This window comes from Oncorhynchus kisutch, linkage group LG6 (assembly GCF_002021735.2).
Source record: "Oncorhynchus kisutch isolate 150728-3 linkage group LG6, Okis_V2, whole genome shotgun sequence".
Classification (NCBI taxonomy): Eukaryota; Metazoa; Chordata; class Actinopteri; order Salmoniformes; family Salmonidae; genus Oncorhynchus; species Oncorhynchus kisutch.
The window spans coordinates 63708393-63735210 of record NC_034179.2 but is presented as its reverse complement, the minus strand read 5'-3'; the positions used below and the strand labels follow the sequence as shown (position 1 = coordinate 63735210).

Below are 26818 nucleotides of genomic sequence, written 5' to 3'. Positions count from 1 at the left end.
GTTGCCCCTAGATGCTGATCTTTTTTCCGTGTTATAAGATTTTACTTTATCTTTTAGAAAACAGTACAAAAATATACACATATAAACGGCAACATCATACAAACATCACAACTGCCCAGACCCCAATCTCCAGCCCCCCCCCCTGCATCGCTTTCCGTCACATGGCCTAAATCGCACCATTTGTAGCCCACCCACTTTCAATATTTAAATAATAAATCATTCCATTATGCTAATTTTATTTATTTTACCAGGCAAGTCAGTTAAGAACAAATTCTTATTTTCAATGACGGCCTAGGAACTAACTAACTGCCTGTTCAGGGGCAGAATGACAGATTTGCACCTTGTCAGCTCGGGGGCTTGAACTTGGAACCTTCCGATTACTAGTCCAACGCTCTAACCACTAGGCTACCCTGCCGCCCCTAATGATGGCGGATTGATTGATTTCCACGTTTTTAGTATACGTTTATTTTTTTCAAGATGAGCGATGAAAAGAGAATCGTTCAACCCATCCGGTATCTCACGACACCCCCAGATGCCATGTCTTGAAATATGCAGACAGATTAAAGGGAAGTTTACATTGTAATACCTCTGACGGCCAACTGTCTAGCTCCGCCCACAACTTCCGGACTTTATAGCGTTCCCAAAAAGCATGGATTGAGTCATTATTAGTTTTATACTTCAGACATGACTCTGCCATTGTGCTGTAGAATTTGTGAATTTTGTCTCTTGTATAATCAATTCTATACGTTAGTTTATTCTGGGTTAAGCATACATTTTCGTTAACTGTCATTTCGCTAACACTTTACTTAACGCCCAACCCACGTGGGCATAACCATGCCATAATATGTCATAACAGCCGACAGAACCTGTCATAACCTGTCGTAATATGGTCCTAACACTGTCATGACCCATATATTTACACCTGTTGTGACATATATTGCGTTATTTTACGGATGGCTATGACACCTACATAGGAGTGTCAAAACCCACATTTATTCAAATGTGTTTTTTCCCTGCCAAGAAGTTTCCTTTCGTTTCAAAGTTTATTTCTTAAGTCCTTTGTTGTTGTAATAAATTCTTTCCAGTCATGTTTTTTTTCATCGTAACAGTATTTTAAATACCTTCTAGAAAATACACTACGACACTGTCATAAAGGATTATGACCATCCTATGTCACTTTACTTGGACTAAGAAAATACACTTTATGACATTCCCTTATAAACTGGGTGGTTCGAGGCCTGAATGCTGATTAGCTGACAGCTATGGTATATCAGACCGTATACCACGGGTGTCTTGTCCTGCTCCGGAAAACTGCTCCTGCATTCATCCCAGTCATCAGCAGCAGAGCATTGGGATAGGTGCATGTCGGACATTAATGTGTGCGCAACTACGGTGATAGTTTAATATGGTCAATTTCAGAAAATGTTATAGAACGTAAACATACTGTTGACAGGTAGGCTATAGCGTAATGGAATGTGTTTGCCTTGTGTGGTAGGTTTTGTGGGTTTCAACAGTCTTCTGTAGGTGTCTTACATGTCACAACAGGTCTAAATATATGTGTCATGACGGTGTACGTCAGCTGTTTGGACATATTATGACATGGCTACGTGTTATGACGCTGGCTGTCAAGTGAAGTGTTACCGTCATTTCGTTAGTTATGCTCCAACTTTTACCTCCATCCTGTGCCAACATCCGTTCATTTTTAAGTCTTGGTTCCAATGGTTTATATTTTTTTCCTAAGAGATTGTCAGTTGGTTAGGCTCTCTGCGAGGTTTTACATATCTTACCTTATCATATGAACATCCTTTTCCGACTCAAATTAGAGTCCCTAAATGTTGCTCTGATGCCCAAAAGATGTCAAATCGAGTCATAATAGGTCACTTAAGTTGCATGTATTTGAAACTATCAAATATCTTTTGGTCAATTTGGCATTTTCCCCACTAATGATTAAGGTTAGGATTGGGGGAGAGGAAGCTGATCCTAGATCTGCTCCTATGGGAAACTTCACCCCCGGAGCACCTCGTCTTTACCGTGTTACCGAGCATATAGCTATACCTTCCCTCTGAGTTCCCTCCTCCTCTCTCTTCATTCAGTTACATCTCATACAGAATCCTGCCCTCACCCTAACCCAACCCACTCTTCCCAATCCCAAATTCTCCCAGCTACCCCCTCACCAGTTTGGAGCTGATCTGTAATGAGTCAAATGGAGGGGCGAGGCGTGGGGCTCTCGGATGGGACCGAGCGGTGGGAGTAGGATGGTAGGGCTGATGAGTTGAGTGGTCCATGCCGTGGCCTGCTTTCTGCAATGCCTGTCGCCTGTCCCGACGGGTTGACATTGATTGATCCTTGTACTGCATATGTGTGGGTGTCAACTGTGTTGTTTATCTGTGTTAGTTGGTGTCAAAGGTAAATAACAGTATGTTCGGAGCTTGTGTAACTAACTACTGTTGGCACTTGTGTAACACAAGTTGACATTCTGACAGTCGTATATCAATATTCCTGATTTACTGTAATTCCACTAACCTACAGCTGTGAAGTTCTCTCTACTGAGACAGAAAGGGAGAGAGAGAGAGCAAAAGAAAGATTGGGAGAGGGTGAGAAAGAGAGAGATGGAGGGGAGATCAAGTACAGAAAAAATGCTGGAAGGAGGAGCATCAATAATCCGTTTGTACTGAGCTCTAACCCTTTCCTCACCCCATCCACCCTCATAGTCCTCCTGACAGGGTCTGCAAGTCGCACACACACACCAGGAGGTAAAACCTGGTTGTGATCTAAAGCCTGTCACTCCACAATCTGGACCTGCCCTCTCTGGATAATCCCTAGTCCCAGAAGCCAGCACAGGCAGAGCGGAGCGAGAGGGGACACACACACACAGGTGGCACAGGGACACTCGTTGCCAAAGGGAGACGGGGAGCAAGAGGTTAACGCAGCACAACTCTCGGTCAGAAAGTCTTCATTGTTTTTGGTGGATTTTGCATCTCTGACATGGAGTTACTTGTTTCAAGAGAGAAGCCCCTTCTATGCTCTGTTCTCACTCTAGGAACTGAGAGAGGCTTCTGTGACAACACGCAGAGAGGAATCGAGCTCAGAATTAGAGTGTAGGACACAATACATCTGTGTTGGAGAAGAAGATGTGAAACAGGAAATTGACTTCTCAGAAGACTGCGGTATTGACAGGTCCAACGATCTATTTCTGTGCGTGCAGCTCAACTGCTGACGGGTCAAAGAAGTGGAAGGACAGCGGTACTGATAGTGACGTCGCGAGATCACGAGTGGGGGGGGGGGGGGGAGGACTTGAGAAAGCACATGACAGGGAAAGAGAGAGCAGAAAGGAGAGTGAGGGAGGGAGGAAGGAAGAAAGAAAGAAAGAACATGACATGCGTTGCAGGATTGTTGCACGTCGCCATCCGCTGTCACTGAGTCAGAGAGGAAGACGAGAGAGAGCGAGAGCAGTTGACTGACTTCAGACTGCTGTCAGTCACACCAAAGCCCTGACTTCCATAACAACCACGACACAAAACACCCGCTCTCGTGTTGCCACATCGATTACAGCACTCTGGCACCGAGGAGTTGCCAGGGTGATCTTCTCAGACGTCACATTTTCTCTCTCTCTCTCTGACGGAGGAGGGGAGCGGTGGAACAGGTGCTGGGGGGAGGAGTGGAGGGGGTAGGAGCCAGGGAGAGGAGAGAGGTAGCATGAGGGAAGAGGAGAGGAGGTGAACCTAAAAAGCCTATTTGGGACCCTCAGGCAAATCCCTTTCTCTCTCTTTTCCTTTCTTCACTTCATGTCCGTTAAAGCACAGTTTGTTTAGCCCTGGAAGCAGCTGGTCTAGGCTGGACTGGAGAATGTCCTTGGGACATTTAGATTTTCCCACATGATGACCTCTTGCTATGCATGCTTTGAGATGACCAACCTATGACCACACCTCCACTGTGGTGGTTTAGGAGTGACCACTTGGGGCACCTGCAGACCTTGTGGACTCCGGGGACAAGCCCTGATGACCAGTCATTCTCGGTCTCTCTTCCCCATAGAGTTTTGTTTGGCGAAACCACAAACCTGTCGTGGAAACAGAGCTATGTTTCTGATGAACTCACGGAACTGAGAAATTGGAGATACCCTTTTTTTCTGTTCTCTTTTATTCCTTTGTTTTTGTTTCTTGGATGACAAATTATTTGGATTACACATTGTTGATAGTATGGGAGACAAAGCATACCCGTGAGCCCAGCTTTTCCCCTGGGAATCAGGCGGGAGAGGGGTCTGTTTTGGACGCCCCGTGGGGGTCCAGACTGCCCCGTTGTGTGTGTTTTGGGGTAAAAAAAAAAAGCTGACTGTGTCCCATCAGGGTGAGGTAGAAAGGATATGCAGTGATGCTGATGTACTCACTCTCAGCCCAGGAAGCAGACCTGGCCCTGTGTCGCTGTGAGGGAGGTGTGGAGCTGGCCCTGCAGTATGCCAAGATGTGGTGCCGCTACGCCAAGGACCTGCTGGCCTGGATGGAAAAGAGAATCAGCCTGGGTGAGTGGAGACGTGGGTGTGTACGTGGGTGTGTTTGTTTCTGTGTCTCTCTGCCTGTGTGTACGTGGGTGGGGATATTTCTGTGTCTGTCTGCCTGCTTGTCAGTCTGTCTGTCTCATATTCATACCTGCATATCTCACATTGATATAAACACATGATTTAATTCAAGTTAAGTGCGCCCATCTCAAAATTAGGGCATGGCCCATAGTGTATCACTGCAATGTGGTACAGACTCATTCAAAGTAACTACCTAAGTATAACATATTCACAACAGACTCATTCAAAGTAAGTACCCAAGTATAACATATTCACAAACACATATATTTGTAAATATGTGCTTGCATGTGAACAATGTGCTTTGCATATAAACAAATGAAAGGGTTCACACACCAAATGTGAAGTGTATATACCATGTTTCTGGCATTCATAGACAGTTAAGCCTTCTCGAGACATAAGATAAACAAGAATAATTTTAGGACAACATGAAAGGCTCTCTTATCCCTCTGTAAAAAAAAGTTATTTTACTGGTATGGAACTGCAGTAACTACAGCAACCAAAGCTCTTCTCCAAGGAAAGACAAGCAGTCAGTCACTCTGTTCCTGGAAAAGACAACAGCGTCTAAAGTAGGCCTACTCTGCCGTTAGAGAATGTGTGTTTATTCTTCAACTGTAATAGGATAATAGACCTTGTGGTTGAACCCTGTGTGGAAGGATAAACAGTATTCTCCACAGTACCCTCTGGTGGTAAAACTTCGGTATTACAAGGACTGTTATAGGGACCATTTACATTTCTAGTGAGCAAAACTGGTTGAAAATATATCAGGGAAAATAATTAACCATTTCAGGGACAGCAAGATATCACGGACCCCTTAGGTTGAGGAACATTGTTAGGGTATTACGGAGCGGTATAACCTACCCTGAGAAACACTGTTAGGGTATTACGGAGCAGTATAACCTACCCTGAGAAACACTGTTAGGGTATTACGGAGCGATATAACCTACCCTGAGGAACACTGTAGGGTATTACGGAGCGATACACCTACCCTGAGGAACACTTATGGTATTACAGAGCGATATAACCTACCCTGAGGAACACTGTAGGGTATTACGGAGCGATACACCTACCCTGAGGAACACTTATGGTATTACAGAGCGATATAACCTAACCTGAGGAACACTGTTATGGTATTACGAAGCGATATAACCTACCCTGAGGAACACTGTTAGGGTATTACGGAGCGATATAACCTACCCTGAGGAACACTGTTATGGTATTACGGAGCGATATAACCTACCCTGAGGAACACTGTAGGGTATTACGGAGCAATATAACCTACCCTGAGGAACACTGTTAGGGTATTAGATCTGTATAGTTGGTAGCCAATGAGGATAACATGGAGCGGGCCAGCCACTCCCCCCAGGGGAACCCCACAGAGACTACAGGGCAGATTAACCAGGCCACAGCAGGAGAATGGACAGGATGGACAGCCTACAGTTCTGCTCTGTACTGTAATGTACTCTGCTATACCACACTGTAATGTACTGCACTGTTCTGTGCTGTAGGAGGGCAACGAGATCAGCTCACCAAGGTGCTGCTAAGCAGACTTGTGTTTGGATAGCTGTGTATAGGAAATGGAGAGAGGTCAGAGTGACAATGTAGGGGAAGTGGTTAACGTAGAGGGAAAGGTCTGAGCCACTGTGGATGATAATGTAGGGGAAGTGGTCGACGTTGAGGGAAATGTCTGAGCCAGTGGTCAGAGGTCTGAGCCACTGTGGACAGTGGTCAGTTGAATGCAGTGGAGGCTGGTGGAAGGAGCTATAGGAGGGCTCATTGGGCTGGAACGGAATAAATGGACCGGTATCACACGGCAAACCTATAGACACCACATGTTTGACTCCGTTCCATTTATTCCATTCCAGCCATTACAACGGGCCCATCCTCCCATAGATCCTTCCACCAGCCTCCGCTCGTTGAATGGTTGCAACGCTGACACCACAGCATCAGTATGGATCAGCAGATTAGTCTACTTGAAGTAGGGCAGCACTTAGGCAGCCAAAGCAGAGCATTGATTTTGATATTTGGTGATGTAAGCTAACAATTTGAACTGACCTCTCCTCTCTATGAGGTCTGATGGCCTGATATGAGATCTGATATGTTACATATTGGTTGTTATATCACCATTGAAAGACATAAATGGAACACGCAACAGCTCCAAAAGTCCAATGGATATTTGGCTGGATGAAAGCTTTTCATAAGACAGCCTGACAATATTGTTATACTAATCGATTGTTTTAACTCAAATCATGTTCCATCATACTGACTTATTCTGGTCTGTTTGCAGAGCAAGAGTTTGCCAAGAACATCGTAAAGGCAGCAGAAACAGCTAAGTCCTGTGTGGCTCAGCAGGTATGGATGTTTTTCTTGTCTCTCGTGTGCATGGGGCTGTTTAAGGGTGTACATGTGATGTTGTGTACAGTATTGCATAGAAAGGTATTCAATTCATATCAGATGACTCTTCCTTGGCCTGTTACTCGCCACCTTAGGTGGGAAGCACTGAAAAGTCGCTGCGCATTAAAGCATCTGCTAAATTACCACAATGAAATGTTTTACAGCGCCTTGACTTTTTGCACCATTTGTTGTGTCGCAGCCTGATTTTCAAACGGATGAAATGTCTCGGGCCTACACAACGATATCCCATAATGTCAGAGTGGAATTGTGTTTTTGGAAATAATTCATTCAAAATGAAAAGCTGAAATGTTTTGTGTCGAGCCTAAATACGTTCAGGAGTAAAACAATCTGGTGAACAAGTCACGTAATAAGTCGCATGGACTCATTAAATCGTGATTTTTGAATGACTACTTCATCTCTGTACCCTACACATCTGTAAGGGCCTTCAGTCGAGCAGTGAATTCCAAACACAGATTCAACCAGAAAGACCCGGGAGGTTTTCCAATGGGTAAATGGGTAGATGGGTAAAAAAAAAAAACAGACATTGAATATCCCTTTGAGCATGGTGAAGTCATTAATTACACTTTGGATGGTGTGTCAATACACCCAGTCACTGCAAAGAATACAGGCGACCTTCCTAACTCCAGTTGCAGGAGAGGAAGGAAACCGCTCGGGGATTTCACCAAGAGGCCAATATCAAACAGTTACAGACTATAATGACTGTAATAGGAGTAAACTGAGGATGACAACAACAACGTTGTAGTTTGAAAATAATAATGGGCAAATGTTTCACAATCCAGGTGTGGAAAGATCCCAGAAATACTCACAGCTGTAATTGCTGCCAAAGGTGCTTCTACAAAATATTGACTCAGGGGTGTGAATACTTATGTAAATGAGATATTTCTGTATTTCATTTTCAATAATTTTGCTAAAAGAATCTACAAACGTGTTTTCAGGCAACACAACAAAATGTGGAATAGGTCAAGGGGCATGAATACTTTCTGAAGGCACATGTGCAGTATTGCATAGAAACATATTATTTCATTAATTTCACCACTCTCTCTACATATTCTCTGAAATACTGTAGATCTAATATCTCTAAATATAACTGAAATATATCTTCCATAACGTATTGAAACAATATCTATGGCCTGGTTCTTACTGTGCCGTTGTTACAGGACATGATGCCTCTGCAGTACATCTACACCATGGCCCTGGAGCACGACGTGAAGACCAGCCAGTCTACTAAACAGACATCAGAACTGCTGCAACAACGCTGCTACCAGGTACTGTAGACAGACGGACCGACGGACAGACAGACAGGCAGGAGAACCGCCACAGACAGAAATACTCAATGTGTCCAACAACAACAACAAAAACATTCCTGTATGCAAGAAAATGTGGAATAATGTGTAAACGGATTGAGTACGATGTGTTTAATCCGACGTCTTTATCCTGAAGGCCCTGGCATCCAAGAAGAATGAGATTGATAAGTGGCGCAGGGAGTTCAAGGATCAGTGGTCCAGAGAACAGAGGAGGATGGTAAAACAGCTGTTTTTTGTTTGTTTTTTTAGACGCTACTGTGTGTGCGAGTGTTTAACAGCTTCTCCCATTGATCGGAGCATTGCGTTAACTGAACGGCTTCTCTCATTGGTCAGAACAATGTGGTAACGGCTTCTCCCATTGGTCAGAACAATGCGGTAACAATACTTCTCTCATTGGTCAGAATGAGGCGGTGGCGGCTCTGAAGAAGGCTCGTCAGCAGTACCTGCAGCGCAGCGAGGACCTGGAGAAGACCAAGGCGGTGACGGCCAAGGCCGGGGACGAGCTCACAGCGGGAAACAAGACCCTGGACAAGAGGAGGAAGTCACGTGACGACGCACATTCAAAGGTGTGGTGCAGTGGGTCCGACCGCCATATGGGGTTCACTGAAACATATCCCTCTCTTTTTTTTGGTTCCACTTTTTAGGTTATCATTATTTTTTTGAAGGAAAATTTGAGTTATATTTTTCGGTGACTCACTGTGCCCATCTCCCTCTCTCTCTCTCCCTCTCTCTCTCCTTCTCTCTCTCTCCCTCTCTCGTCCAGGTGATAGAGGCAGAGATGCAGTACAGACAGTGTGTGTGTGAGGCCCATGACCACCAGGGCAAGCTGGAGAGATTGAAGGAGAAAATCATAGTTCACACCCGCAAACTCATCTGCCAGGGGGACACTGTGCTCAAGGAGGTGGGTGTCCAGGCCTATGCGAGATAGACGTTCCCTGTGCTGGATGGATCAAGTGGAGTGCATAATAGGGATAGTGACAGCATAAGAGGGGGCATAAGAGTGAATAGACTCCAGGCAAGCAGTCAGCAGCCGTTGCAATTAGTCTTTTAAGACTGTCAATGCTTTTGATTTAAACAATCGCCCCAACAAACAAACAAAACATTAAAATATAGTCCAGTTCTCCATTTCTAAATAATATAGTAATAAAATAGATGCCAGGTAGCAGACCCTTTTTCCAAAGCAATTTAGTCATGTGTGCATACATTTTACATACAGGAAGTCCTGGGATTGCACCGAATATGCTGGCGTTGCCGTGCTCTACCAACCGAGCTACAGAGGTATCTTGAGCTCAATGGGATGAATCATTTTTAAATAATCCCTCTTATCATGTACCTCTACCACCCCTAGGCCACAGTGAACATGTTCTACTTCCAGCGTCAGCAGACGGAGCCGGTTCCCCTGGGTTACCACAACCTGGAGTTGACCTGCAGGCCGTGTGAACCCGGGGAGCCCTACCTGCTCTACATCTTCAGGAAGAGAAGCCAAGAACAGCCCCTACAAACCTTCACCTTCCAGGAGTTTGTCCCTCAGAACAAGAGGTACGTTCAGATGGAAGATTTGTCCTGTTTTAGATAGGCTACGGCTCTAATGGATGCTACTGTTTGTCCCGTTAGTGCCTATTGTCTTATGTTTAGAGTTGTTGTCAATGTTAATTGTGTGCCTGCGTGTGTGTGTGTGCTTACCTGCGTGTGTGTGTGTGTGCGTGTGTTTCCAAATCTGTGTGTGGCACCTCCAAGTGGCCGTCGTAAGACCAGCAACCCCAGCTCTCTGCAGGACTCCTTCTCCCTGCCTGAAGAAAGTCCAGTTAAACGTAAGGGCTACAGTGACAGTGAGAGCATAGGAGGCAGTCTGGAATCTCTGTCCAGCCCAGGTAAGCCTGTGTGCTTCATTCCACAGATTTCATTTAATCATGCTCAGAAGATTGACCAATTGTCAAACATCTAGGTCATGATTGCTCGTGGTGAGAAATAATGTGTTCGCTACGAAGCTTACCCAGCTCGCCCTGTTTGTCTGGTCCTCTCTCCTTCTCTGTGTGTCTTACCCACGTTGAACCCTGAACCCCGTAGCCCATGGCAACAGGATGCTTCTTAAAGCCCCCTCCACAGGGACCATGTCATCAGACGACCTGGATGAGAGGGACATGGGCACCGTCCTGGAAGGAGGTGAATGTCACCGTCGTCACCTAACTCACACAACAGACACCAACTAGTGGTTCTCTATATGTAAATGTTCCTGCCGAATTCCCGAATCTACCCCTAACCCAGCGTTTCCCAAACTCGGTCCTCGGGGCCTCAAGGGGTGCATGTTTTGGTTTTGGCCCTAGCACTACACAGCTGACTCAGGCAACCAACCAATTCCCCATCAAGCTTTGATTATTTGAATCATCTGTGTAGTGTTAGGACAAACAACAACAACAAACGTGCAGCCCTTGAGGTCCCCAGGACCAAGTTTGGGAAACGCTGCCCTAACCCCTACACCCTAGCCACTCCGGTAGATCTGAGAGGATTTTATCGATATAATCATTGTGGCAATTGCTTCTTCTCTACTGATTGGCTAGGTGGAAATGTTGCTGTTTTCTTCCACTTGTCCAATCCTCTCAGGTCTATGTGAGTTGCTAGGGAGTAGGGTTCTGTTTGGAACTAGGGGGTACATTCGGTGGGGTAGTGTTTCCCACCGTGACGTGTACACTGCCGATCATGACTGAGTCCGGTTCCTGTGTGGATTCTCCTAGATTGTGTGGAGTCCACTCCAGAGGGGAACGGTGCGGTGGGGAAGGTACGGCCTACGTCCCGAGCCGCGCTGACGCACCGATTCCGGAAGATGAAGAGCAAGATGGTGAAGTGCAAACAGTGTGACACCTACATTGTGGTCAACGGCATCGAGTGTGAGGAGGTGGGAAAGAGGAGGAAACGAAGGAGAGACTTTCATGTGGCAGCTCTCTTAACTGACAAAAGTAGAACGTTGTCGCCTGATTCACAGTCACACTAAAGGGTGGAACCGAGCTGTACTGGGCTGGTTTGGTTCTCTGTCCTCCACAGTGGCGCCAGCACAGTATGGCTCAGGTTGAGTCTATAGTGTGAGCCAGGTATATAGGGTGTGATTTGAGGTCACCCTGTGCTTTGCTAATCCATGTCCTCTGTCCCGCCTGCCGTCAATCTGTAGTGTGGCGTGGCGGTCCACAGGAAGTGTCTGGAGGTGTTACAGCATGAGTGTGAGAACAGGAAGGGCGTTCTGTTTGGCGTGGGTTTCTCCCTGTTGCCCCGGGACCGGCCTGACGAGGTGCCCTATGTGGTCCAGCGCTGCACGGCCGAGATAGAGAGCAGGGCCCTCACTCTACAGGTACAGTATTAACCTGGATGTCATATGCCTTTGAATAAGTACTGAAGCAAACAGGAAAACTGTTTTGCAGAAGCGACAGTACAGTGCCCTTCTCTCAATCCCTCTTGCTTTCTCTTGCCCTCCTTCTCCCCTTTCCCCCTACATCCATCCATCCCTCCCTCCCACCCAGGGGGTGTATCGTATCAGTGGGTCGAAGCCTCGTATCCAGAAGCTGTGTCAGGTCTTTGAGACCCAGGGGGACCAAGTCGACCTCTCTGACCTTTCACCTCATGACGTCACCTCGGTCCTCAAACACTTCTTCAAGGAGGTACAATTCCACTGTTTCCCAGACAACAAAGAAAATAGATATTACAGACAGTATAATGTAGAGCCAACGATACAGTTAATACAGACAATATGCTGTAGAGCCAACAACAGTTAATACAGACAATATAATGTGTAGAGCCAACGACAGTTAATAGAGACAATATGCTGTAGAGCCAACTATACAGTTAATACAGACAATATACTGTAGAGCCAACAACAGTTAATATAGACAATATAATGTGTAGATCCAACAACAGTTAATATAGACAATATAATGTGTAGAGCCAACGACAGTTAATAGAGACAATATACTGTAGAGCCAACGATACAGTTAATACAGACAATATACTGTAGAGCCAATGACAGTAAATAGAGACAATATACTGTAGAGCCAATGATACAGTTAATACAGACAATATACTGTAGAGCCAATGACAGTTAATAGAGACAATATACTGTAGAGCCAATGATACAGTTAATAGAGACAATATACTGTAGAGCCAACGATACAGTTAATACAGACAATATAATGTAGAACCAATGACAGTTAATAGAGACAATATACTGTAGAGCCAATGATACAGTTAATACAGACAATATACTGTAGAGCCAATGATACATTTAATACAGACAATATACTGTAGTGCCAACGACACAGTTAATACAGACAATATACTCTAGAGCCAACGACACAGTTAATACAGACAATATAATGTAGAGCCAATGACAGTTAATACAGACAATATACTGTAGAGCCAATGATACAGTTAATACAGACAATATACTGTAGAGCCAACAACACAGTTAATACAGACAATATACTCTAGAGCCAATGACACAGTTAATACAGACAATATACTCTAGAGTCAACGACACAGTTAATACAGACAATATAATGTAGAGCAAATGACCGTTCATAGAGACAATATACTGTAGAGCCAATGATACAGTTAATACAGACAATATACTCTAGAGCCAACGACACAGTTAATACAGACAATATACTGTAGAGCCAGCGACACAGTTAATACAGACAATATACTCTAGAGCCAACGACACAGTTAATACAGACAATATAATGTAGAGCCAACGACAGTTAATAGAGACAATATACTGTAGAGCCAACGACACAGTTAATACAGACAAAATACTCTAGAGCCAACGACACAGTTAATACAGACAATATACTGTAGAGCCAACGATACAGTTAATACAGACAATATAATGTAGAACCAATGACAGTTAATAGAGACAATATACTGTAGAGCCAATGATACAGTTAATACAGACAATATACTGTAGAGCCAATGATACATTTAATACAGACAATATACTGTAGAGCCAACGATACAGTTAATACAGACAATATAATGTAGAACCAATGACAGTTAATAGAGACAATATACTGTAGAGCCAATGATACAGTTAATACAGACAATATACTGTAGAGCCAATGATACATTTAATACAGACAATATACTGTAGAGCCAACGACACAGTTAATACAGACAATATACTGTAGAGCCAACGACACAGTTAATACAGACAATATACTGTAGAGCCAAAGATACAGTTAATAGAGACAATATACTGTAGAGCCAACGACACAGTTAATACAGACAATACAATTTAGAGCCAACGACACAGTTAATACAGACAATATACTGTAGAGCCAATGACACAGTTAATACAGACAATATACTGTAGAGCCAACGATACAGTTAATACAGACAATATACTGTAGAGCCAATGATACAGTTAATACAGACAATATACTGTAGAGTCAACGATACAGTTAATACAGACAATATACTGTAGAGCCAACGACACTGTAGAGCCAACGATACAGTTAATACAGACAATATACTGTAGAGCCAACGACACAGTTAATACAGACAATATACTGTAGAGCCAACGATACAGTTAATACAGACAATATACTGTAGAGCCAACGACAGTTAATAGAGACCATATCGAGGCGAATGGATTCTGACTTGAGATACAGTCATACATTGTTATACACTGTTATTTAAGCTCTCACACAAAGCTCCTTTTCATGATTATGCCAAACTATGACTAATATGGACATATCTTAACTCAGGATTCCCCTTTTAGTGAACATCATGTGGTACAGTTGTCAGTCAATGCATCGAAGCTAATAAGTATTTATTATTATTATTATGTGTTAATTAATTGTTAATAATAACCATCTTCCTCCTCACACAGCTTCCAGAGCCGCTGTTGACCTTTGACCTGTACAATGACTTCATCGGGGTGGGCAAGGAGATCCAGCGTCTCAGTGAGAGGGAGGCGGCAGCAGAGACTCCTGGGATAGTGAATGACCTCACATATAACCTGAGAGACCTGCTGGAGAGACTGCCCCCATACCGCTACTTCACACTGCAGCATATGATGCGTCACCTTCACAGGTACTACACACTGCAGCATATGATGCGTCACCTTCACAGGTACTACACTGCTACACAGTGCAGCATATGATGCATCACCTTCACAGGTACTACTCTACTACACAGTGATGCGTCACCTTCACAGGTACTACACTACTACACAGTGCAGCATATGATGCGTCACCTTCACAGGTACTACGCTACTACACAGTGCGGCATTTGATGTGTCACCTTCACAGGTACTACGCTACTACACAGTGCAACATATGGTGCGTCACCTTCACAGGTACTACACTACTACACAGTGCAGCATATGATGCGTCACCTTCACAAGTACTACTCTATTATACAGTGCAGCACCATGCTCCCACCTATTCGGGACATCTATTCGAAACGGTGCCCGAGGAAGGCCTGCAGCATCATCAAGGACCCCACACACTCCAGCCACGAGCTGTTCACTCCCTTACCGTCGGGCAGACAGTATCGGAGCATGAGGTCTGATACCAACAGGTTCCGAGACAGTTTATATCCTCAAGCCATCAGACTGCTGAACACTTGAACTGGACTGACCACCTGATCTGATTCTCCACACCTTAGCACACATGCACTCACTCACACATGCACACCCACACATCCACACACACACACACACACAGTACATTCATGCTACACACGCATCACAACTGCTGCTACCAGACTCTTATTATGATTTCTCAATATTGCACAATCCCCCCTTCCCCAAAACACGTGTAAATATGGACTGTAAATTGTGCCTTCCTGTATTATTTATATATATATTTTAATTACTCCCCTTTTTCATCTTGTTTCATCGCTGCAACTCCCCCAACGGGCTCGGGAGGCGAAGGTCGAGTCATACGTCCTCCAAAAAATGACCCGCCAAACCTCGCTTCTTGACACCTGACCGCTTAACCTGGAAGCCGTTCACCTGACGACCGAGGTCAACCTGCAGGCGTCCGCCCCCCACAAGGAGTTGCTAGAGTGCGATGAGCCAAGTAAAGCCACCTCGGCCAAACCCTCCCCTAACCCGAACAACACTGGGCCAATTATGCGCTGCCTTATGGGACTCCCAACCATGGCTGGTTGTGATACGGGATCGAACCCGGGTCTGTAGTGACACCTCTAGCACTGCGGTGCAGTGCCTTGGACCGCTGCGCCACTCGGGAGGCCCTGTTTTATTTTATTCTACTGAGCCATTTACTTAATGTTCCTATATTTCTTATTTCTTATTGTTGTTGCATTGTCGAGAAGGAACTTGAAGGAAGCATTTCGTTGGATGGTGTATACCATGTGTTTAACCCGTACCGGAACGTGCAACATGATGCGTCACCTACACAGATACTACTGCACACTGCGGCACATGATGCGTCACCTACACAGATACTACTGCACACTGCGGCACATGATGCGTCACCTACACATATACTACTGCACACTGCAGCACATGATGTGTCACCTACACATATACTACTGCACACTTCAGCACATGATGCGTCACCTACACATATACTACTGCACACTTCAGCACATGATGCGTCACCTACACAGATACTACTGCACACTGCGGCACATGATGCGTCACCTACACAGATGCTACTGCACACTGCGGCACATGATGCGTCACCTACACAGATACTACTGCACACTGCAGCACATGATGCGTCACCTACACAGATACTACTGCACACTGCGGCACATGATGCGTCACCTACACAGATACTACTGCACACTGCGGCACATGATGCATCACCTACACAGATACTACTGCACACTGCGGCACATGATGCGTCACCTACACAGATACTACTGCACACTGCGGCACATGATGCGTCACCTACACAGATACTACTGCACACTGCGGCACATGATGCGTCACCTACACAGATACTACTGCACACTGCGGCACATGATGCGTCACCTACACAGATACTACTGCACACTGCGGCACATGATGCGTCACCTACACAGATACTACTGCACACTGCGGCACATGATGCGTCAACTACACAGATACTACTGCACACTGCGGCACATGATGCGTCACCTACACATATACTACTGCACACTGCGGCACATGATGCGTCACCTACACATATACTACTGCACACTGCAGCACATGATGCGTCACCTACACAGATACTACTGCACACTGCGGCACATGATGCGTCACCTACACAGATACTGCTGCACACTGCGGCACATGATGCGTCACCTACACAGATACTACTGCACACTGCGGCACATGATGCGTCACCTACACAGATACTACTGCACACTGCGGCACATGATGCGTCACCTACACAGATACTACTGCACACTGCGGCACATGATGCGTCACCTACACAGATACTACTGCACACTGCGGCACATGATGCGTCAACTACACAGATACTACTGCACACTGCGGCACATGATGCGTCACCTACACATATACTACTGCACACTGCGGCACATGATGCGTCACCTACACATATACTACTGCACACTGCAGCACATGATGCGTCACCTACACAGATACTACTGCACACTGCGGCACATGATGCGTCACCTACACAGATACTGCTGCACACTGCGGCACATGATGCGTCACCTACACAGATACTACTGCACACTGCGGCACATGATGCGTCACCTACACAGATACTACTGCACACTGCGGCACATGATGCGTCACCTACACAGATACTACTGCACACTGCGGCACATGATGCGTCACCTACACAGATACTACTGCACACTGCGGCACATGATGTGTCACCTACACAGATACTACTACACACTGCGGCACATGATGCGTCACCTACACAGATACTACTGCACACTGCGGCACATGATGCGTCACCTACACAGATACTACTGCACACTGCGGCACATGATGCGTCACCTACACAGATACTACTGCACACTGCGGCACATGATGCGTCACCTACACAGATACTACAGCACACTGCGGCACATGATGCGTCACCTACACAGATACTACTGCGCACTGCGGCACATGATACGTCACCTACACAGATACTACTGCACACTGCGGCACATGATGCGTCACCTACACAGATACTACTGCTCACTGCGGCACATGATGCGTCACCTACACAGATACTACTGCACACTGCAGCACATGATGCGTCACCTACACAGATACTACTGCACACTGCGGCACATGATGCGTCACCTACACAGATACTACTGCACACTGCGGCACATGATGCGTCACCTACACAGATACTACTGCACACTGCGGCACATGATGCGTCACCTACACAGATACTACTGCACACTGCGGCACATGATGCGTCACCTACACAGATACTACTGCTCACTGCGGCACATGATGCGTCACCTACACAGATACTACTGCACACTGCGGCACATGATGCGTCACCTACACAGATACTACTGCACACTGCGGCACATGATGCGTCACCTACACAGATACTACTGCACACTGCGGCACATGATGCGTCACCTACACAGATACTACTGCACACTGCGGCACAAGATGCGGCACCTACACAGATACTACTGCACACTGCGGCACATGATACGTCACCTACACAGATACTACTGCACACTGCGGCACATGATGCGTCACCTACACAGATACTACTGCACACTGCGGCACATGATGCGTCACCTACACAGATACTACTGCACACTGCGGCACATGATGCGTCACCTACACAGATACTACTGCACACTGCGGCACATGATGCGTCACCTACACATATACTACTGCACACTGCGGCACATGATGCGTCACCTACACAGATACTACTGCACACTGCGGCACATGATGCGTCACCTACACAGATCAGATACTACTGCACACTGCGGCACATGATGCGTCACCTACACAGATACTACTGCACACTGCGGCACATGATGCGTCACCTACACAGATACTACTGCACACTGCGGCACATGATGCGTCACCTACACAGATCAGATACTACTGCACACTGCGGCACATGATGCGTCACCTACACAGATACTACTGCACACTGCGGCACATGATACGTCACCTACACAGATACTACTGCACACTGCGGCACTTGATGCGTCACCTACACAGATACTACTGCACACTGCGGCACATGTTGCGTCACCTACACAGATACTACTGCACACTGCGGCACAATTAGCAAACCTGGTTGTTGTGGAGATGTCTCAGTGAACCATGCTCATAGACTTGTGTTAGCTCCTCAAAGTTATGCCTCGGCTTCAGCTCACTGGGTAAACAGATTATTGTGGCGTGCAGCAGAACGGTCGGTCACATGGTCATATGAGGGGTGCTGTCCTCTCTCTATCCTCTCTCTTCTTCACTGATTTCACATTCTCTCTCTCTCTCCACAGAGTATCAGAGAACTACGAGGAGAACAAGATGTCTCCCAGTAACCTGGGCATCGTGTTTGGTCCGACCCTGCTGCGCCCGCTGGTGTCTGTAGACGTGTCCATGGTGGCCCTACTGGAGACCACCTACCAAGCCCTACTGGTGGAGTTTCTCATCACACACCACCAACACATCTTTGATGCTCCACCTCCCGCCCCCACCACCCCCCTCCCTGACACCCCTCCTCGGGCGATGTGTTCAGGGGGGGGCCAGAAGACTGTTGCTGGGGTTGACCCTGGGTCCCAGGACCCCCCCACTAGAGGAGCCTCGTCCAAAGAACGCCCCCGTTCCCTAGAGGTAAGGGACACACTGAAGGGGGATTCCATCGTGTCAGACAAGCTCAATCAAGTGCAGCTTAAGTATTTGAATCCAAACATACCATTTTAACCCAGGTCTGGTCAACAAATGGGTTAACTCTCAGCTGATAGATAAATATATACTTTTCAAATACTTTTCATAGACCCGCTATACTGAAGTACATTTAAATACAGATTTTCTCCAATGTTTTTAAATGTTTTGAATAGGAGGGCAATGTTAACCTCAATCAAACACTTAATTTTGAATCTGAGGCCTCTTGATCACACATCTGGCAGCTGTAGGTTTGTCAGCCAGTGATTGGTCCTCTAAGTCTAAGTAACACTGAGACGGCTCATGATGCCCTACAGTCAGACCTGGGTTAAAATACTATTAGAAATGATTTCAAATACTTTCGCCAGGCTACTACACGGCGCAATAGTTCCAATAGAATAGTCACAAAACTGTAAACCCAGCCCATCTGGCACCCCAGGAAGGCTAGAGCAACTACTCAAAGTATTTGACAGATTTAAAATAGTATTTGAACCCAAGTCTGCCTCAAAGCCAGGGTTCATGGAGTTCAGCCTCAGCCTGCTGCCTTGAGCTGCTTTCTTTCCTGTTGCTTCTGTTACCTGTTGTTGTCTCAAAGGGGTAATCTGGGATTCAAACAAAAAAAGAGGTCACTCCAGTCACTTTTTTTGGTAAACAGCTGAGGGATGGGGTTGAAGAAATGTAACTAACGAGGCACTTATAAGGAATATTATTCAAGAGTCAATGGCTATATCATTAATTCAAATTTAAAAAATCCCAAAACAGATGTATCAATCGCAGATTGCCCCTTTAATGCTCTTTGCTCACCATGCTGTGGCCAACTCGGAAGGGATTATGTGCTTTTCTTGTGAGGCTTAACACAATGCAACATTTGGGTGTGTGTGTGTGTCTCTGTGTGTCTATGCTACCTCTGACTGGACTCTGATCTGACCCTTCCTTTCCTGACCAGATCTACCCCGGCTGGATCTCAATACTGTCCAATGGCTTCTTCTGTGAAATATAGTAAATGAGTGTCAAATTATTCCTGTTCTCCTTCCTATATTGTAAAATTACTTCCTTTCCTTTCTTCTCTCCTTCGTTACCACTGATAGGCCAAAGGACTGGATAATGTGTAAACTGCAGGATTCATGGGTAGGAAAGGACATGAGGAGAGGAAGCAAGTTAAAGTTATTGAGACACAGCCCTAGCATGGGCATTCTTGGCCACAAAATACACAACACTGACCACTGGGAAATACTGGGAGGGTGTGGGGGGTGGAAGAGAAGGTTAGTGCCCTGCCCTTTGCTTATTTTTTTTGCCTGAAAGACGGAACTAGGAGAACAAGTGACCAGGCAACTTGATTTTCTCCAATAAGTTTTAAAAAAAATCCCTGTTACATGTATAGGCTAATCAATATCCACAATTTACCTGGCAATCTCTCTGTAACCCACTGGGCTTCACTTTCTAGACCTAGAAATATAGTATTTATCTCGCTACAGTGTTCCATTCCCAACACTTCCTACCCCAAAAATATGGTATCTATTCTCCAAAACTCAGAGATTGTGTCATTTCAACAGACTCGTACAATCAAGAGAGACTCGAGCGAGGGTTATATATCTGACAAGTCGTCGTCCAATGAGGCAGTGGACCAGCTCAGCCCTGAAGCCAGTGAGAGAGCAGGTAGGCGGGATGTACTGTAGTATTAGAGGAATGGTTGGTTGGATTAATGGGTATTGTTGGTAAACAGGTGGGCTAGAGGACTTTGCTGTTCTTATCTGATCTGTCATTTCCTTACATAATCTTTCTCTGCTGCACATCAGATCTTTTGTCTGCTCACTGCTCACTGTTTTTGTCATGTTATAGCGCCCTCTGCTGACTTCATTGTAGGCATTTTCTCAGCCTCTCAAAAGCTAGCCCTAAACTCACACAACATGTTATGATAGAAAGAGACAGAGTATTTACTTTGCTAAGCTAAAGGTGAAGTACAGTGGTTAATCTGTGTTTCTCTGGTTTGTCTTGTTGTCGCATATCCTCCCCTCTCTCCTCCCTTTCCTCCCCCTTGCTTCCCCAGTCGTGGCTGTGAGGGGGGCATCAACAGAGGCTGCTGCTCTGGGTGATCTGGTAGGGGGTCCAGAGCCAGCTGACTCTCCCTCCGTGGGGACCCAGCCACGGAGCCACTTCAACAGGCAGCCTGTCAAGTACCAGCGCCAGCCCACCCCGGGTCTCCGCCGCTCCGCGGGCACTACCAGGGCTGGGCTGCTCGGGGAAGAGGAGGAGGAGGAGGAGGATGAAGAGGAGGAGAGGAAGAGAAACCACCCGAGGAGCGCAGACAGCAGCCGTAGCCCCTCCCCAGAACCTGAATCTGTCAGCCAGAGAAGGAGAATCCTTCGATTGGAGCTTCCCCCCGAGACAACTGCCTACCACCTGCTCAGCCAGGCTGGAGGCCACGCCCCAGAGAGCCAGAAGGAAAGAGAGAAGACACGCCCATATGAGGTTCCACAGGGCAGGCTGCGGGCAGGGACAGTGGTAGTAGAAACATCAGTAGCTGAAACAACAGCAGTAGCGGCAGGAGCCAATCCGACGCCGAGCACCGGTGCTCAGGAGGCGGGGCTTAGGAGTTGGTCTGCCACATTGTCTCAGCTGAACGTGAACCAGTCCAATAACAGGCAGGGGTGGGTGGGTGAGAGGCGGAGACTAAGCGGAGAGGAGGGTCTGAGTGGCCCGGCCCGGAAGATCCTGTCAGGGCTGAAGCTCAGACGTAGCCACTCAGGACTGCAGCAACACTTTGTCTGAGGAGGAGGAAGGTTGGAACTTTGAACCATAGAATTAGAATCACATTCGAGAATGGACATTCCTCATTCAAGTCAACGTTCCGTAGACTGACAGGATTCTATTTCTATGGTTAAACCAATAGAAGGGATGAATTGTATTGTGTAACGTCAAGTGTTTTTTACAAATACAGTGAAAAATGACATACACTCATGATTACTCGAATACTCATAAATACAGAACATACTAACATACAGTACCAGTCAAAAGTTTGGACACACCTACTCATTCAAGGGTTTTTCTTTATTTGTACTATTTTCTACATTGTAGAATAATAGTGAAGACATCAAAACTATGAAATAACACATATAGAATCATGTAGTAACCGAAAAAGTGTTAAACAAATCTAAATAGATTTTATATTTGAAATTCCGCGAAGTAGCCACCCTTTGCCTTGATGACAGCTTTGCACACTCATGGAGTTCACTCAACCAGCTTCATGAGGAAGGCACCTGTAATGCATTTAAATTAACAGGTGTGCCTTGTTAAAAGTTAATTTGTGGAATTTCTTTCCTTCTTAATGCGTTTGAGCCAATCAGTTGGCAAGGAAGGGGTGGTATACAGAAGATTTGGTAAAAGACCATATTATGGCAAGAACAGCTCAAATAAGCAAAGAGAAACGACCGTCCATTACACATACTTTTAAGACATGAAGGTCAGTCAATTCGAAAAATTTCAAGAACTTAAAGTTTTTTCAAGTGCAGTCGCAAAGTTGTGTAGACCGCCACAGGAAAGGAAGACTCGGAGTTACCTCTGCTGCAAAGGATAAATTCATTAGAGTTTACTGCACCTCCGATTGCAGCCCAAAAAAATACTTCACGGAGTTCAAGTAACAGACACATCTCAACATTAACTGTTCAGAGGAGACTGCATGAATCAGGCCTTCATTGTCGAATTGCTGTATAGAAACCACTACTAAGGGACACCAATAAGAAAAAGAGACTTGCTTGTGCCAAGAAACACAAGCAATGGACATTAGACCGGTGTGAATCTGTCCTTTGGTCTGATTAGTCCAAATTTGAGATATTTGTTTCCAACCGCTGTGTCTTTGTGAATAGGAATAGGAATAGGTGAACGGATGATCTCCGCCTGTGTGGTTCCCACAGTGAAGCATGGAGGAGGAGGTGATGGTGTGGGGGTGCTTTACTGGTGACACTTTCAGTGATTTATTTAGAATTCAAGGAACATTTATCCAGCATGGGCTACCACCGCATTTTGCGGCGATACGCCAACCCATCTGGTTTGTGCTTAGTGCGACTATCATTTGTTTTTCAACAGGACAATGACCCAAAACAAACCTCTAGTTTGTGTAAGGGCTATTTGACCAAGGAGAGTGATGGAGTGCTGCATCAGATGACCTGGCCTCCACAATCACCCGACCTCAACCCAATTGAGATGGTTTGGGATGAGTTGGAACGCAGCGTGAAGGAAAAGCAGCCAACAAAAGCTCAGCATATGTGGGAACTCCTTTAAGACTGTAAGAAAAGCATCCCTCATGAAGCTGTTTGAGAGAAAGCCAAGAGTGTGCAAAGCTGTCATCAAGGCAAAGGGTAGCTACTTTGAAGAATATAAAATATATTTTAATTTGTTTAACACTTTTTGGGTTACTACATGATTCCATATGTGTTATTTCATAGTTTTGATGTCTTCACTATTATTTTACAATGTAGAAAATAGTTTTAAAAAATAAAGAAAAACCCTGGAATGAGTAGGTGTGTCCAAACTTTTGACTGGCACTGTAACTCATCACAGTTATGCACATAGATATATAAATGAAACGCTCACCAAAGGGCCTACTCACACACTGTCCATACACACTGTCTATATACACTGTCTATATACACAGACACACATAGCCAAATCTAGACTTTAAATAATTAAGCCCTATACTGTATGTATAATTTGCATCAACATCCGTTGTAATGCTATCATCAGGACTTCCGTGACAATTCCAGTCATGCACACTACACTGTGTGTGTCTTCAATAGAAACCAAACTGAACCAAATGGGGAGGGACCTACCTGAATATGTCCAATAGAAACTCTGGTAGCACTTTATAGCAACTCCATGTAATAAAGCATTTGTAATGGATTAGTAAATAGTTTATTCATTTTTTTTCTTAATCAATTCTCCATTCATAAGATGTTTAATATAGGTCATTGAAGCCATTTGAAGAATCATTAGTTACGTCGTTTTGCGTGGCCTCATATAAATGGTGTGCAATTTACACTTTATAAATACTTTATAAATGTTCTGAGTGACCAGTGTAATTTCTCACAAAAAGCTGGACATGCCATTGGTAGACAGTCGGTCCAGCTGTACCTGATGCTCCTTAATTAAGGTCTGAAACATACAGTATCAATGGTAAAAGAAGTAAGTACACAACACAGGATGTTTAAAGGTCCAATACAGACGTTTTTATCTCAATATCAAATCATTTCTGGGTAACAATTAAGTACCTCACTGTGATTGTTTTCAATTCAAATGGTCAAAAATAAAAAAGTCAATTCTTAGCAAACAGAAATTTCTCAAGCAAGAATTTTGCTAGTGGTCTGAGTGGGGAGGGGAAAACTTAAAAACTAGCTGATATTGGCAGAGAATTTCGAAGCTCTTATACTAAAAGGGCATTATCATAATTTTCACAATTTCACTGAATTATTCCAATATCATATTGTGGAAATATATATAAAACACAGGAAAATCTAGTGTTTGACTGGAGTGGGCCTTTAAATTAAGGAAATATATCAAACATTTTATTCACGAAAACTGTTGTAGGAAGAGGTGTAATGTAGAGGTCTGCACCAGACTGATTTATTCATCCCGCTCCTGCCTGCACCCGCTCTCGCCCACACCAGCAGTTTTTCAAACCGCTGCTGGCTTTCTGACTCCCACCCGCTACTGCAAGAACTGGTCCCGAACCCAACTGCAGTCCCGCAATGTTATTTTATGCTTATGTGGCCCAGCTCACTCCACCCTGTCTCGCACAGGAATGCAGCCCTCTATTGTAACGTGAATGTTTTGCTAATCTTGTCAACCTCACAAACGCAAACGAGTCATACAACTGGGAGATGTAGCCTACATACAACAGCTGGCCAGATCGGTTGTTCTCTCTTATTCATTCATTACTACTGATAGGCCTATGTGATTGAGGTAGATATGTTCCATGTATGATTTGCAGATAGAAATATGACATGTAGAACTTTTAAATCCTTCCAGTCTTTTAACCACACACTATTTTCACACGGTTTGTTTTTTTGGCGACACTTTTACTGGGCCTTTAAAATGTAGTCACTCTTTAAACATAATGGGATAGTTCAGCTAAATTATGAATTCAGATATTTGTTTCCCTACCTCGCAAGCTGTACTGTACTGACTGCTCCACGCGTTGGTTTTGGTAGAAATGTCACTGCCAAGAAACGCTAATGATAGCATTTTCAGACGAAAAAACGTTGTTCTACTCAGCATAGAATGTGTCTGAAGTTACACATCGCACTATTATTACAACATTGGGACTGTTTCGGAATAAAATGTTAAATATATTTAAAAATCCTCTGTATTGTGTGCTTATTGTTTAACCATTGATATGTTCTAGGGGCCATTTTGAGACCTGCAGCAGGTACTGCTAGAATGTCTACCAATGAATGGCATGTCCATCTTTTAATGAGAAATTACACTGGTCACTCAAAGCGTTTATAAAGTATAAATAGCCCACACTTTAGATCATGCCACGCAAAAATACTTAACTAATGATTAGACAATGGTTTATACGGACCTATATTAAAATTGTATGAATGAGTAATGACTAATAAATGATGCATGAGCTATTTTACTAATCCATTATAAATGCTCTATTACATGGATTTATTATAAAGTAATACCGACACATGTTTCCATTGTGAAACGTTTTGCTACTGTACGGTGTGCACTAATGAATACACACTATATCTCTAACAAGCCAGGATTGGGCCGGAAACCAATAGCCAGCTCTGGTATAGAAGGGACACCATAACCTAAATATAGCAGGAGAAGCACTGTAGTAACCTCTTTAAGGAGAAGTCCACGTGTTTCCATCCCAAATGGCACTCTATTCCCAGTAGTACATTACTGTTGACCAGTGCCCTATGTAAGGATTTGGAATAGGGTTCCGTTTAGAACACACATTCACTGTAACCCCTTTAACGAGGAAGCACACTCTCTCTCCTAAATTCAGGCGAACTAGTTTCTCAGGGTTTCTATGGGGGGTCATTTTTTTGTAAAGTGAATCTGGACGGCTCTGAAATATTTGTAACTGTAACTATGAACTGCTCTGAATATTTGGATAGAGTTTGAGAGTTTTTGGGGAAAAGTATGCTCTATGCAGCAGCGCACACAGACGAAGGCTAGATAGACTGCCCACTTACGGTCACAGGGCTGGACAATAAATCGCTGTCTTTACTATAACCTCATCCTCTTGATGAATTCTGTAAAAAGTCCCCCCCCCCCCAGTTCTGACACGAGTGTTTCCTGCACTGTTCGCCACTCCCTTAAAAACGTGATTGCCAGGCTTCCACTGTAAACAAACGGTCGATACATGTGTGATTTTTCTATTAGGGTTTTATAGGAAGCTCATCGGAATGCTGTAAGATTTCTATTAATAAACACATATAAAGATGTACTTACATTGAGCTTCCCTTGTATTCCATATTCCATATTAACTTCTAACTACAACTATTTTCATATTTGGATCCATTTGATATGAATTCCAGTCAGATGAATTGCTGTATGGACTTTGTACGAAAGCTTTCATAGAATTGCTGGTGTGACTGACTTTACCATCATGTAAGAACAGTAGGCTGGCTGTAGGCATCTCGCCTCCACCTCTCTTGCCACACGGTGGCAGTAGAATTCACCGCATGAAAAGTGCTTTTC

The 26818-nt window shown here is 44.8% G+C and overlaps 1 protein-coding gene across 4 annotated transcripts in view; it reads left to right on the top strand.

The window, feature by feature from the left end:
- The window catches only part of gmip (GEM interacting protein), a 50908-nt gene extending 24338 nt beyond the window's left edge, over positions 1 to 26570 (top strand). For 2 of the 4 annotated variants that reach the window (XM_020486241.2, XM_020486242.2), the window contains 16 exons: positions 4391 to 4516; positions 6858 to 6922; positions 8143 to 8250; positions 8426 to 8506; positions 8691 to 8855; positions 9053 to 9190; positions 9638 to 9828; positions 10027 to 10160; positions 10357 to 10452; positions 11022 to 11182; positions 11453 to 11629; positions 11799 to 11936; positions 14162 to 14364; positions 18721 to 19054; positions 20659 to 20761; positions 21153 to 26570. In XM_020486241.2, the coding sequence (XP_020341830.2) occupies positions 4391 to 4516; positions 6858 to 6922; positions 8143 to 8250; positions 8426 to 8506; positions 8691 to 8855; positions 9053 to 9190; positions 9638 to 9828; positions 10027 to 10160; positions 10357 to 10452; positions 11022 to 11182; positions 11453 to 11629; positions 11799 to 11936; positions 14162 to 14364; positions 18721 to 19054; positions 20659 to 20761; positions 21153 to 21874 (2942 nt within the window). In that variant the 3' untranslated portion in view covers positions 21875 to 26570. The remainder of the gene's footprint in view (positions 1 to 4390; positions 4517 to 6857; positions 6923 to 8142; positions 8251 to 8425; positions 8507 to 8690; positions 8856 to 9052; positions 9191 to 9637; positions 9829 to 10026; positions 10161 to 10356; positions 10453 to 11021; positions 11183 to 11452; positions 11630 to 11798; positions 11937 to 14161; positions 14365 to 18720; positions 19055 to 20658; positions 20762 to 21152) is intronic. The other 2 variants (XM_031827161.1, XM_020486243.2) reach the window with 2 other exon arrangements.
- Positions 26571 to 26818: the final 248 nt, after the last annotated feature.